Source organism: Bolinopsis microptera, chromosome 1 (genome assembly GCF_026151205.1).
Source record: "Bolinopsis microptera isolate Bmic1 chromosome 1, MBARI_Bmic_1.0, whole genome shotgun sequence".
NCBI lineage: Eukaryota > Metazoa > Ctenophora > Tentaculata > Lobata > Bolinopsidae > Bolinopsis > Bolinopsis microptera.
The window spans coordinates 1,005,716-1,018,279 of NC_087072.1; the positions used below are offsets into that span (position 1 = coordinate 1,005,716).

The 12,564-nt window shown below is 54.0% G+C and overlaps 2 protein-coding genes across 2 annotated transcripts in view; both read left to right on the forward strand.

The window, feature by feature from the left end:
- LOC134819142 (uncharacterized) overlaps nt 1–12,564 on the forward strand; it is a 45,624-nt gene that overhangs the window by 21,514 nt on the left and 11,546 nt on the right. The window lies entirely within an intron of this gene.
- LOC134825857 (mucin-3B-like) lies at nt 16–10,563 on the forward strand. The gene is made up of 4 exons (XM_063838049.1): nt 16–39; nt 1,465–4,972; nt 5,091–5,396; nt 10,163–10,563. The coding sequence occupies exons 1-4, from the start codon at nt 16–18 to the stop codon at nt 10,561–10,563; spliced, it is 4,239 nt and encodes a 1,412-aa protein (XP_063694119.1).

A 12,564-nucleotide genomic window follows, 5' to 3' on the forward strand; every position in this document is an offset into this window, starting at 1 on the left:
TTCCATAACGCTATAATGATTTTCATTTACAACTTACAGGTATTTTTCGCAATTTTGAGCAACATAATGAACCAGGTCTCTTTGTTGACAGTTGTGTCTCTCTCTCTATTACTATAGTACTGGCACTAATTTGTGGCCATATCATTACTCCTTTATAATATTTACTCCCTACTACACTTTATAAGATTTGATCCATCCATTCATTTTTGCGTATATTTCAATCGGCGAGCAGTGCGATTATAGATCTTACTTCACAATCTCGTATCAATTATGTGTCCCTCCCTCCAAACCATACAGCAATATGTCCGTACAGTCATAAAACAATATCATTATTTTCTAGATGGTAATACAGCAACTAAACGATTTTTCTGCAGTTCATATGTTATCATGAGATAGACGTGGGTTTCAACGACGTTGTCATGGTAACGACGTCCGACTCTCCATTCATTTAAAACCGTGTTCTGTTCTATTTATTACTGTTACTGTGTCTTCTCATTGACCTTCGGGAGTTGCAGAGATCCCTTCTGCTTATCACAACCTTCCCTAAATTGTACACTTTAACCCTGGTGCAATCATGATAATGTTGGCATTGTGCCATCACTCTTTATTACTTATATTGACCAATGATATAAAAATGTTCAATGACACCATTCTCCCAGCTAGGCAGCTTACCTCCCTGCATTGTGAACACTGAACATACTATAATGACCTGTGTTATTATTTATATAGTGTTGCATACCCATCACCATGGTTACACTATAGTTACCCATCACCTGAAGGCTTTTCTGGATCTCAAATATCGATTGGACAAAGGAAAATGCTAAATTTTTGACTAATAAACGGTATTTTGATCAAGGTAGTTAAAATAGTTGCCAGTAACTACACTAAAATTTTACGCGGTGATAATCATAAAGTTACAATAAAGTTACCGACAAGTCGCAATGAACAGAGCTCGCTTTGGCAATAACAAAAGAAATAACTTTAAAACACAGACCAATATATTATACAGAGATTCGGAGAACTCGAATTATGTTGACGAGTAAAATGTCAACATATTGAATATTGATGCTTATAATTAACATTTTTGGTCTCATAAATTCCTCAAAAAGTATAAATACCATAATCGGACCAGTCCTTCCAATAATTATCGATTATATTAGACCAAAATAACGTAATTCATGACAGCTTCCGGCCTGTCATGGAGCTTAATGACTATTCTGCCCATGCATTTCTTAAAATATATATTAGTATTTTCATTTATAAGGGTCCTGATGATATATTAGTATGTAGATTGTACGTGGAATGCGATGTCAGTCACGATATAAGCATATTATTTATATTACATATTAATACCATTAAAACTAAGTGCTTGATGTCGCAAACTGTTGGAACAAATATTTTTCCAAATATTTGGACAATTCTTCTACTTTGTCAGTAATTTGTGTCAGAGTAAGTTGTTAAAAGCTTGGGAAGCAGCCGACCCTCAACTCTCAGCTACAACACGAGTGTTTTGCGGGTAGTAGCCCTCCCCAGCCCAACTCTCAGCTGCAGCATGAGTATTGTGTGGGTAGTAGCCCTCCCCAGCCCAACTCTCAGCTGCAGCATGAGTATTGTGCGGGTAGTAGCCCTCCCCAGCCCAACTCTCAGCTGCAGCATGAGTATTGTGTGGGTAGTAGCCCTCCCCAGCCCAACTCTCAGCTGCAGCATGAGTATTGTGCGGGTAGTAGCCCTCCCCAGCCCAACTCTCAGCTGCAGCATGAGTATTGTGCGGGTAGTAGCCCTCCCCAGCCCAACTCTCAGCTGCAGCATGAGTATTGTGTGGGTAGTAGCCCTCCCCAGCCCAACTCTCAGCTGCAGCATGAGTATTGTGCGGGTAGTAGCCCTCCCCAGCCCAACTCTCAGCTGCAGCATGAGTATTGTGTGGGTAGTAGCCCTCCCCAGCCCAACTCTCAGCTGCAGCATGAGTATTGTGCGGGTAGTAGCCCTCCCCAGCCCAACTCTCAGCTGCAGCATGAGTATTGTGCGGGTAGTAGCCCTCCCCAGCCCAACTCTCAGCTGCAGCATGAGTATTGTGCGGGTAGTAGCCCTCCCCAGCCCAACTCTCAGCTGCAGCATGAGTATTGTGTGGGTAGTAGCCCTCCCCAGCCCAACTCTCAGCTGCAGCATGAGTATTGTGCGGGTAGTAGCCCTCCCCTGCCCAACTCTCAGCTGCAGCATGAGTATTGTGCGGGTAGTAGCCCTCCCCAGCCCAACTCTCAGCTGCAGCATGAGTATTGTGCGGGTAGTAGCCCTCCCCAGCCCAACTCTCAGCTGCAGCATGAGTATTGTGCGGGTAGTAGCCCTCCCCAGCCCAACTCTCAGCTGCAGCATGAGTATTGTGTGGGTAGTAGCCCTCCCCAGCCCAACTCTCAGCTGCAGAATGAGTGTTTTGCGGGTAGTAGCCCTCCCCAGCCCAACTCTCAGCTGCAGCATGAGTATTGTGCGGGTAGTAGCCCTCCCCAGCCCAACTCTCAGCTGCAGCATGAGTATTGTGTGGGTAGTAACTCTCCCCAGCCCAACTCTCAGCTGCAGCATGAGTATTGTGTTGGTAGTAGCCCTCCCCAGCCCAACTCTCAGCTGCAGCATGAGTATTGTGCGGGTAGTAGCCCTCCCCAGCCCAACTCTCATCTGCAGGATGAGTATTGTGTGGGTAGTAGCCCTCCCCAGCCCAACTCTCAGCTGCAGCATGAGTATTGTGTGGGTAGTAGCCCTCCCCAGCCCAACTCTCAGCTGCAGCATGAGTATTGTGTGGGTAGTAGCCCTCCCCAGCCCAACTCTCAGCTGCAGCATGAGTATTGTGTGGGTAGTAGCCCTCCCCAGCCCAACTCTCAGCTGCAGCATGAGTATTGTGCGGGTAGTAGCCCTCCCCAGCCCAACTCTCAGCTGCAGCATGAGTGTTTTGCGGGTAGTAGCCCTCCCCAGCCCAACTCTCTGCTGCAGCACAAGTATTGTGTGGGTAGTAGCCCTCCCCAGCCCAACTCTCAGCTGCAGCATGAGTATTGTGCGGGTAGTAGCCCTCCCCAGCCCAACTCTCAGCTGCAGCATGAGTATTGTGCGGGTAGTAGCCCTCCCCTGCCCAACTCTCAGCTGCAGCATGAGTGTTTTGCGGGTAGTAGCCCTCCCCAGCCCAACTCTCTGCTGCAGCATGAGTATTGTGCGGGTAGTAGCCCTCCCCAGCCCAACTCTCAGCTGCAGCATGAGTATTGTGCGGGTAGTAGCCCTCCCCAGCCCAACTCTCAGCTGCAGCATGAGTGTTTTGCGGGTAGTAACCCTCCCCAGCCCAACTCTCAGCTGCAGCATGAGTATTGTGTGGGTAGTAGCCCTCCCCAGCCCAACTCTCAGCTGCAGCATGAGTATTGTGCGGGTAGTAGCCCTCCCCAGCCCAACTCTCAGCTGCAGCATGAGTATTGTGTGGGTAGTAGCCCTCCCCTGCCCAACTCTCAGCTGCAGCATGAGTATTGTGTGGGTAGTAGCCCTCCCCAGCCCAACTCTCAGCTGCAGCATGAGTATTGTGTGGGTAGTAGCCCTCCCCAGCCCAACTCTCAGCTGCAGCATGAGTGTTTTGCAGGTAGTAGCCCTCCCCAGCCCAACTCTCAGCTGCAGCATGAGTATTGTGTGGGTAGTAGCCCTCCCCTGCCCAACTCTCAGCTGCAGCATGAGTATTGTGTGGGTAGTAGCCCTCCTCAGCCCAACTCTCAGCTGCAGCATGAGTATTGTGTGGGTAGTAGCCCTCCCCAGCCCAACTCTCAGCTGCAGCATGAGTATTGTGTGGGTAGTAGCCCTCCCCAGCCCAACTCTCAGCTGCAGCATGAGTATTGTGTGGGTAGTAGCCCTCCCCAGCCCAACTCTCAGCTGCAGCATGAGTATTGTGCGGGTAGTAGCCCTCCCCAGCCCAACTCTCAGCTGCAGCATGAGTGTTTTGCGGGTAGTAGCCCTCCCCAGCCCAACTCTCTGCTGCAGCACAAGTATTGTGTGGGTAGTAGCCCTCCCCTGCCCAACTCTCAGCTGCAGCATGAGTGTTTTGCGGGTAGTAGCCCTCCCCAGCCCAACTCTCTGCTGCAGCATGAGTATTGTGCGGGTAGTAGCCCTCCCCAGCCCAACTCTCAGCTGCAGCATGAGTATTGTGCGGGTAGTAGCCCTCCCCAGCCCAACTCTCAGCTGCAGCATGAGTGTTTTGCGGGTAGTAACCCTCCCCAGCCCAACTCTCAGCTGCAGCATGAGTATTGTGTGGGTAGTAGCCCTCCCAGCCCAACTCTCAGCTGCAGCATGAGTATTGTGCGGGTAGTAGCCCTCCCCAGCCCAACTCTCAGCTGCAGCATGAGTATTGTGTGGGTAGTAGCCCTCCCCTGCCCAACTCTCAGCTGCAGCATGAGTATTGTGTGGGTAGTAGCCCTCCCCAGCCCAACTCTCAGCTGCAGCATGAGTATTGTGTGGGTAGTAGCCCTCCCCAGCCCAACTCTCAGCTGCAGCATGAGTGTTTTGCAGGTAGTAGCCCTCCCCAGCCCAACTCTCAGCTGCAGCATGAGTATTGTGTGGGTAGTAGCCCTCCCCTGCCCAACTCTCAGCTGCAGCATGAGTATTGTGTGGGTAGTAGCCCTCCTCAGCCCAACTCTCAGCTGCAGCATGAGTATTGTGTGGGTAGTAGCCCTCCCCAGCCCAACTCTCAGCTGCAGCATGATGATTGTGTGGGTAGTAGCCCTCCTCAGCCCAACTCTCAGCTGCAGCATGAGTATTGTGTGGGTAGTAGCCCTCCCCAGCCCAACTCTCAGCTGCAGCATGAGTATTGTGCAGGTAGTAGCCCTCCCCAGCCCAACTCTCAGCTGCAGCATGAGTGTTTTGCGGGTAGTAGCCCTCCCCAGCCCAACTCTCAGCTGCAGCATGAGTATTGTGCGGGTAGTAGCCCTCCCCTGCCCAACTCTCAGCTGCAGCATGAGTATTGGGCGGGTAGTAGCCTCCCCAGCCCAACTCTCAGCTGCAGCATGAGTAGTGTGCAGGTAGTAGCCCTCCCCAGCCCAACTCTCAGCTGCAGCATGACTATGAGTATTGTGCAGGTAGTAGCCCTCCCCAGCCCAACTCTCAGCTGCAGCATGAGTGTTTTGCGGGTAGTAGCCCTCCCCAGCCCAACTCTGAGCTGCAGCATGAGTATTGTGTGGGTAGTAGCCCTCCCCAGCCCAACTCTCAGCTGCAGCATGAGTGTTTTGCGGGTAGTAGCCCTCTCCAGCCCAACTCTCAGCTGCAGCATGAGTGTTTTGCGGGTAGTAGCCCTCCCCTGCCCAACTCTGAGCTGCAGCATGAGTATTGTGTGGGTAGTAGCCCTCCCCAGCCCAACTCTCAGCTGCAGCATGAGTGTTTTGCGGGTAGTAGCCCTCCCCAGGCCCAACTCTCAGCTGCAGCATGAGTGTTTTGCGGGTAGTAGCCCCTCCCCAGCCCAACTCTCAGCTGCAGCATTGAGTCATTGTGTGGGTAGGAGCCCTCCCCAGCCCAACTCTCAGCTGCAGCATGAGTATTGTGCAGGGTAGTAGCCCCTCCCCAGCCCAAATTTCCCCAGCGCGCATGGGGTTGTGTGGGTATAGCCCCCCCCCCCCCCAACTCCCCCCGGGCCTTACTTCACGAGGGTTTTGCGGGTTTACCCAGCCCCCCCCAAGCCCAACTCTGAGCTGCGCAGAAGTTTGTGTTGGGGTAGTACCCCCCCCACCCCAACCCCCCCGGCTGCAGCTTAAAGGTATTTGCGGGATTTAGCCCCCCCCCCAAAGCCCAACTTTTAGTTTGCGGGATGGGTTTTTTTGGCAGGTGGGTAGCCCCCCCACCCCAACTCCACCCGGCACCATGGGATTGTGTGGGGTAAACCCCTCCCAAACCCCAAAACTTTTTGCGGCCCCGGAGTATTGTGGGGGGTTTGACCCCCTCCCCCCCCCCAAACCTCAGCTGAAGCATGAGTTTTTTTTTGGGCGGGGAGAAGCCCTCCCCTCCCCCAACTTCAGCGGGCGCATGGTATTGTGGGGGTTTTTTACCCCTCCCCCCCAAAAACTCCAGCTGCAGCGAGTTTGTGGGGGTTTAGTAGGCCCTCCCCGGGCCCTTTCTCTCCTGCAGCATGATATTGTGGGGGTTGTGGCCCTCCCCACCCAACTCCCCAACTGAAACCCAGGAGTATTGTGTGGGTAAGCCCTCCCCACCCCAAAATTCGTTTGCAGCAGGAGTTTTGTAAAGGTATTTGGGGGCCCCCCCAAACTCTCAGTTTGCCCCTTGGAAATTGTAAAGGTTTATTTGGCCCCCCCCAAACCCAAACCCCCAGCTCCCAGCGGGTTTGGGTGGGGGTTAGGAGCCCTCCCCACCCCCAACCCCTTCGCTGCAAGCATGAGGTGTTTTGGGGGGGGTTAGAAAGCCCTCCCCGCTCAACTCTATTTGAAGCATAAAGTATTGTGGGGGTTTAGAAACCCTCCCCACCCAATTTCCTCAGCTGCAGCATGATGTTTTTGCGGGAAAGTACCCCCCCCCCAGCCCAACTTTTCAGTTTGCAGCGGGAGTATTTTTGGGGGTTTGTTGCCCCCCCCCACCCCAACTCTCGGGCAACCCAGGGAGTATTGTGCAGGTAGTAGCCCTCCCCACCCCAAATTTTAAAGCTGCGCTTGAGTTTTGTGGGGGTTTTATTTTAGCCCTCCCCAGCCCAAAACCCCTCGTGGCATGGGGGTTTTGGGGGTTTAGTAGCCCCCCCAACCCCAAACCTCTCAGCTGCGCATGAGTATTGTGGGGGTATTTGCCCCCCCCACCCCCAAACTCCAGCTGCGCTTTTGAGTTTTTGTGCGGGGTTAAAAGTAAGCCCTCCCCCCCCAAATCCCAGCTGCCCCCTTGAGTATTGTGTGGGTAGTAGCCCCCCCCCACCCAAAAACCCTCTCACTGCCGCATGAGTGTTTTGGGGGGGTTAGTAGCCCCCCACCCCCCAACCCCCCACCCGGGCCCCATGGTATTGTGGGGGTTTGTACCCCTTTCCCCACCCCAACTCTCAACCCCCAGCAGGAGTTTTGTCCCGGGTTGTAGCCCTCCCACCCCAATCCAGTGCGGGCAGGAGTATTGTGCGGGGGTTTAGCCCCCCGGGCCCAATTTCTCAGTCCCAGAAATGATTTAATTGTGGGGGGTTTTAGAAAGGCCCTCCCAGCCCCCTTTCAGCTACAAACCCCGGGGGTTTTTGGGGGGTTTATTTGCCCTCCCCCCCCCAACTCTCACTGCAGCATGGTATTTTTTGGGGGGTTTATTTAGCCCTCCCACCCCAACTCCCCAGCTCAGCATGATTAATTTGTGGGTTTTTGCCCTCCCCAGCCCAACTTCAGTTTCCCAAAACAGGGAGTGTTTTGGGGGTTTAGTGGGCCCTCCCCGCCCAACCCGCTGCAGCATGAGTATTGTGGGGGGTTAGTAGTTTTCCCCCCCCAAAACCTCTCAGCTGCAGCATGAGGGTTTTGGGGGGTATTACCCTCCCCACCCCAAACCCTTCAGCCCCCGAAATGAGTATTGTGGGGGTATTTTAGCCCTCCCCTGCCCAACCCCTCCTGAAAGGTTTGATTTATTGGGGTTGGGAAAGTACCCCCCCACCCCAAACCCTCCCAGCGGCAGCATGAGTATTGTGAGGGTTTAGTAGCCCCCCCCCCCCAACCTCAGTTTGCCCATGAGTTTTGTGCATATTAGGATCTCCCCCAGCCCAACTCTCAGCTGCAGAGGGTTTTGTGCGGGTAGTGGGCCCTCCCCACCCCAACTTCAGCTCCCCAAGCATGAGTGTTTTGGGGGTAGTACCCCCCCCCCCAGCTCAACTCCAGTTTGCAGCATGAGTTTTGTGTGGTAGTAGCCCCCCCCAGCCCAACTTCATCTGAAAGCATGAGTGTTTTGCAGGTTTTGTAGCCCTCCCCACCCCAAAATTTCTCACTCCCAGCATGGGGTATTGTGTGGGTTTAGCCCCCCCACCCCAACCTCAGCTGCGGCATGAGTTTTTGGTGCGGGTTTTAGTACCCTTTCCCCAGCCCAATTTCCAGTTTGCAGCAGGGAGTTTTGGGTGCGGGTATTTGCCCCCCCAGCCCAAGTCCGGGCTGCAGAAATAGTGTTTTGCGGGTTTTTTCCCCCTCCCCGCTCAACTCTCAGCTGCAGCTTGAGAAATTGTGTGGGTAGTAGCCCCCCCACCCAAAACTCTCGCTGCAGATGAGTTTTTTTTGCAGGTAGTACCCCTCCCCAGCCCAACTCTCACCCTGCACCCTGATTTTGTTTGGGTAGTAGCCCTCCCCACCCAAAACCCCCTCACGGAAAGGCTTGAGTGTTTTGTGGGTAGAATACCCTCCCCAGCCAACTCCCCCCCAGTGCAGCATGAGTAGTGTGGGGTGGGGTACCCTCCCAGCCCAACTCTCAACGCACCATGGGGATTGGGGGGTGGGTACCCCTCCCCAGCCCAACTCTCACCCTGCAGCATGGAGTATTGTGCGGGGTTAGTCCCCTCCCCAGCCCCAACTTCAGCGGCAGCATGGGGGTTTTGGTGGGGTTTTTAGCCCCCCCAGCCCCAACCCCGCAGCTACAACCCCGAGTTTTTTTGGGGGTTGTAGCCCTCCCCCACCCCCAACCCCCTCAGCTGCAGCATGGTATTGTGCGGGTAGTACCCCTCCCCAGCCCAACGCTCACCCGGGCAGCTGAGTTTTGGTGTGGGTATTGCCCTCCCCGGGCCCAAAAAAAAACCCCGCTAAAACCCAACGATGTTTTGCGGGTAGAAAAGCCCTCCCCGGGCCCAAACTTCGCTGCCCCGAGTTTGTGGGGGGGTTTGGGTAGCCCTCCCCACCCAAACTCTAAAGTTTGCAGCAGAGTTTTTTTGTGGGAGTGGGCCCCCCCCGGGCCCAACTCTCGCTTGCAGCATGGGATTTTTTGGTGGGTATTTAAAGGCCCTCCCCTCCCACTCTCAGCTGAAAGATGGGTATTGTGTGGGTGTAGCCCTCCCCACCCCAAACTCCCAGCTCCCAGCAGAGTATTGGGGGGGGTTTAGTAGCCCTCCCCGAAAAATCCAGCTCCCACCCAAGGGGGTTTTTGTGTGGGAAAGTGGGCCCTCCCCCCCCAAACTCTCACTGCGCAGGGAGTTTTGTGCGGGTGGGAGCCCCCCCCAGCCCAACTCTCAGTGCAGCATGGGGTATTTTTGGGGTATTTGCCCCCCTTCCCCCGGGCCCAAACTCTCCTGCGGCATGATATTGGGTGGGTAGTACCCCTCCCCACCCCCCAACTCTCATTTTTGGCGGGCCAAAAGTATTGGTTGGGGTAAAAGCCCTCCCCACCCCAAACCTTTTAGCTGCAGAAATGAGTATTGTGCGGGTGAAACCCTCCCCGGGCCCAACCTCAGCTGAGAAATGTTTTATTGGGGGGGGTTTTTTAAAAGGCCCTCCCCACCCCAACTCCGCGGCAGCATGAGTTTTTTGTGGGTAGTAGCCCCCCCCCAGCCCAACTCCAGCTGCACATGAGTATTGTGGGGGAAAGAAAGCCCCCCCCCACCCAACCTCGTGCAGCAGATTATTGTGGGGGTTTTGTAGCCCCCCCAGCCCAACTCTCAGCTGCAGCATGGTATCGTGCGGGAAAGGAAAGCCCTCCCCTGAAAAACTTCACTGCAGCATAAAGTGTTTTTGCAGGTAGTAGCCCCCCCGCCCAACCCCCTCAGTTTGGCAGCATGAGTATTGTGGGGGTTTATAGCCCTCCCCGCCCAACCCCTCCTTGCCATAGTATTGTGCGGGTGGGACCCCTCCCCGGGCCCCAAACCTCAGCTCCCGCATGAGGGGTTTTGAAAGGTAGTAGCCCCCCCCGCCCAATTTCTCACGGCAGCAGGGAGTTTTGGGTGGGGGTTTAAGGTAGGCCCTCCCCGCCCAACCTCCGCTGCACCCTGAAAATTGTGCGGGTAGTAGCCCTCCCCACCCCCAACTTCTCCTGCGGCATGATTTTTTGGTGGGGGGTTATTTAAGCCCCCCCCAGCCCAACCTCAGCTGCAGCGAGGGGTGGGGGTAGAAACCCCTCCCCAGCCCCCCCCTCAGCTCCCAGAAATGAGTATGGGTGGGGGTTATTTGGCCCCCCCCCTGCCCAACCCCTCAGTTTCCCCCCCAACCCCATGAGTTTTTTGCAGGTAGTAGCCCTCCCCAGCCCAACTCTCAGCTGCAGCATGAGTATTGTGCGGGTAGTAGCCTCCCCAGCCCAAACTCTCAGCTGCAGAATGAGTATTGTGCGGGTAGTAGCCCTCCCCAGCCCAACTCTCAGCTGCAGCATGAGTGTTTTGCAGGTAGTAGCCCTCCCCAGCCCAACTCTCAGCTGCAGCATGAGTATTGTGCGGGTATAGTAGCCCTCCCCAGCCCAACTCTCAGCTGCAGCATGAGTGTTTTGCGGGTAGTAGCCCTCTCCAGCCCAACTCTCAGCTGCAGCATGAGTATTGTGCGGATAGTAGCCCCTCCCCAGCCCAACTCTCAGCTGCAGCATGAGTATTGTGCGGGTAGTAGCCCTCCCCAGCCCAACTCTCAGCTGCAAGCATGAGTATTGTGCGGGTAGTAGCCCTCCCAGCCCAACTTGGGCCTGCAGCATGAGTGTTTTGCAGGTATAGCCCCCCCACCCCCAACTCTCACCCGGCCAGATGAGTTTGTGGGGGTTGTAGCCCTTCCCTTGCCCAACTCCCCCAGCGGCACCCTTTGGTTTTGTGCGGGTAGTACCCCTTTTCCCCCCCCCCAACTCTCACCCTACAGCGGGGTTTTTTTTTTGTGGGGGTAGTACCCCTCTCCGGCCCAACTTTCCTTGCAGCAGAGTATTGGGGTAGTAGCCCCCCCCCCTCCCCAAAATCTCACCCGGCAAAAAAGGTATTGTGGGAAAGGTTGCCCCCCCCCCCCCAAACCCCTTTTCAGCTGCTGCATGGTTTTTGTGCGGGTAGTCCCCTCCCCACCCCAAACCCCCCTAAAGTTTGCACCGGAAGTTTTGGAAGGGAGTAGCCCCCCCCCCTCCCAAAATCCCAGCTGCGCTTGGGTATTGTGCGGGTAGAAAAGGCCCTCCCCAGCCAAAACTCTCAGGCAGCATGGGGTTTTGGTGCGGAGTAGCCCCCCCACCCCAAACCCTTTTCAGCTCCCACTTGAGAGTTTTGGGTTTGTTTTCCCCCCCACCCAACTCTCCCCGCAGCATTGATTATTGTGGGGGTGGGATTCCTCCCCGCCCAACCTCTCGCTGCCCCCCATGGTATTTTTGCGGGAAAGTGGGCCCCTCCCCACCACCCCCAAACCTCACCCTGCAGCATGAGTATTGTGCGGGTAGTAGCCCTCCCAGCCCAAACCCTCGCGGGCCAGAAAGAGTTTTTGGGGTTGGGGTAGTAGCCCTCCCCAGCCCTTCCCCCCAGCTGCGCATGAGTATTGTGTGGGGTAGAAACCCCTCCCCCCCCAAAACCTCAGTGCAGCATGATTTTTGTGGGGGTTTTGAAAGTCCTCCCCACCCAACTCCGGGCCTGAAAGAAAAGGGAGTTTTGTGGGGGTTTTAGTAGTCCCCCTGCCACCCCCCCCCGTGCTGGCTTTTAAATTAAAAGTTGAGGGTTAATTTTTCTTTTTTACCCCCTGCATTGTAATTTGGTTAAGCAAAAAAACGCGTAGAGGGGGACGGCGTCTTTTTTTTACGGCATACAGTCCTCTGCCCACTCCCCGACGTGGGGTCTTGCGGATTTACCTCTTCCCCTTCTCCGTTAACCCTGCCCTTGCTCAGGGCCTCCCCTTAAACTAATATTTTGGTCTCAGTAGCCTTTTTAAAGTTTGCTTCCCCCCCCACCCCCCCCCCCAAACGAGTCTAACAATGACACAAAGTAATTTTAGGGGGCTTTTTTTAAGGGACTTTTGGGGTTTTTATAATGTTTAGGGCCCCTGTTTTGAATTTTTTGGGTTTTTTTGGGGCCTTTTTTTGGGTTTCGGGTTATTATTTACGTAAAAAAAAAGATCGCCAGTCCATTTTTTTTTGCCCCTTTGCGGATGGATGGTAGTTATTTCTATCAATAGTTTTTCTTTTCCCTCGTCCTTTTTTTTTTAAAATTGACCGCATTTTTTCCCAATATTCCCAATCAGTAAAAAACTGTAAAATTTATTTTTTTTGGGGGCCAAAAGGGGTTTTCTGCCATTTTTTTCCATTTTTCAAAAAGGGGTGTGGGAAAGGGGGGGGCGGGAAGGGGCCATGCCCTCCCCCCCTTTTAAAAAACCCCCTTTGGGAAATTTTTTAAAACCCAAAAAAAATTTTCCCAAAGTCAAACATTTTAAAAGGTTTCCCTTGGGGAAACTTTTTTTTGGTTCTTTGGTTTAATGCTCCCCCTGATCGGGCCCCCCCTTTCCCCCCAATTACAATCGGGAAGCGGGGGGGGCCTCGGGCCTTCAGGGGGGTTAACTTTCCCCCAACATTGGGAAAAGGGTTTGGGGATGAAAATTTTTATTTTTGAAAAAAAACTTTATTGTGGCCCGCAAAATTTTAAAGAAAAATACCCCAATTTTGGGCCCCGGGGAAAAAAAATTGAAAAAAAAA

Bases quoted from the DNA above. Each gene is read 5' to 3' on its own strand.
- LOC134825857 (XM_063838049.1), top strand. From the start codon at position 16: ATGATTTTCATTTACAACTTACAG. The intron at 40-1,464 runs GTATTTTTCGCA...AGTTGTTAAAAG, and splicing joins TTTTCATTTACAACTTACAG to CTTGGGAAGCAGCCGACCCT. The intron at 4,973-5,090 runs GTATTGGGCGGG...AGTATTGTGCAG, and splicing joins AACTCTCAGCTGCAGCATGA to GTAGTAGCCCTCCCCAGCCC.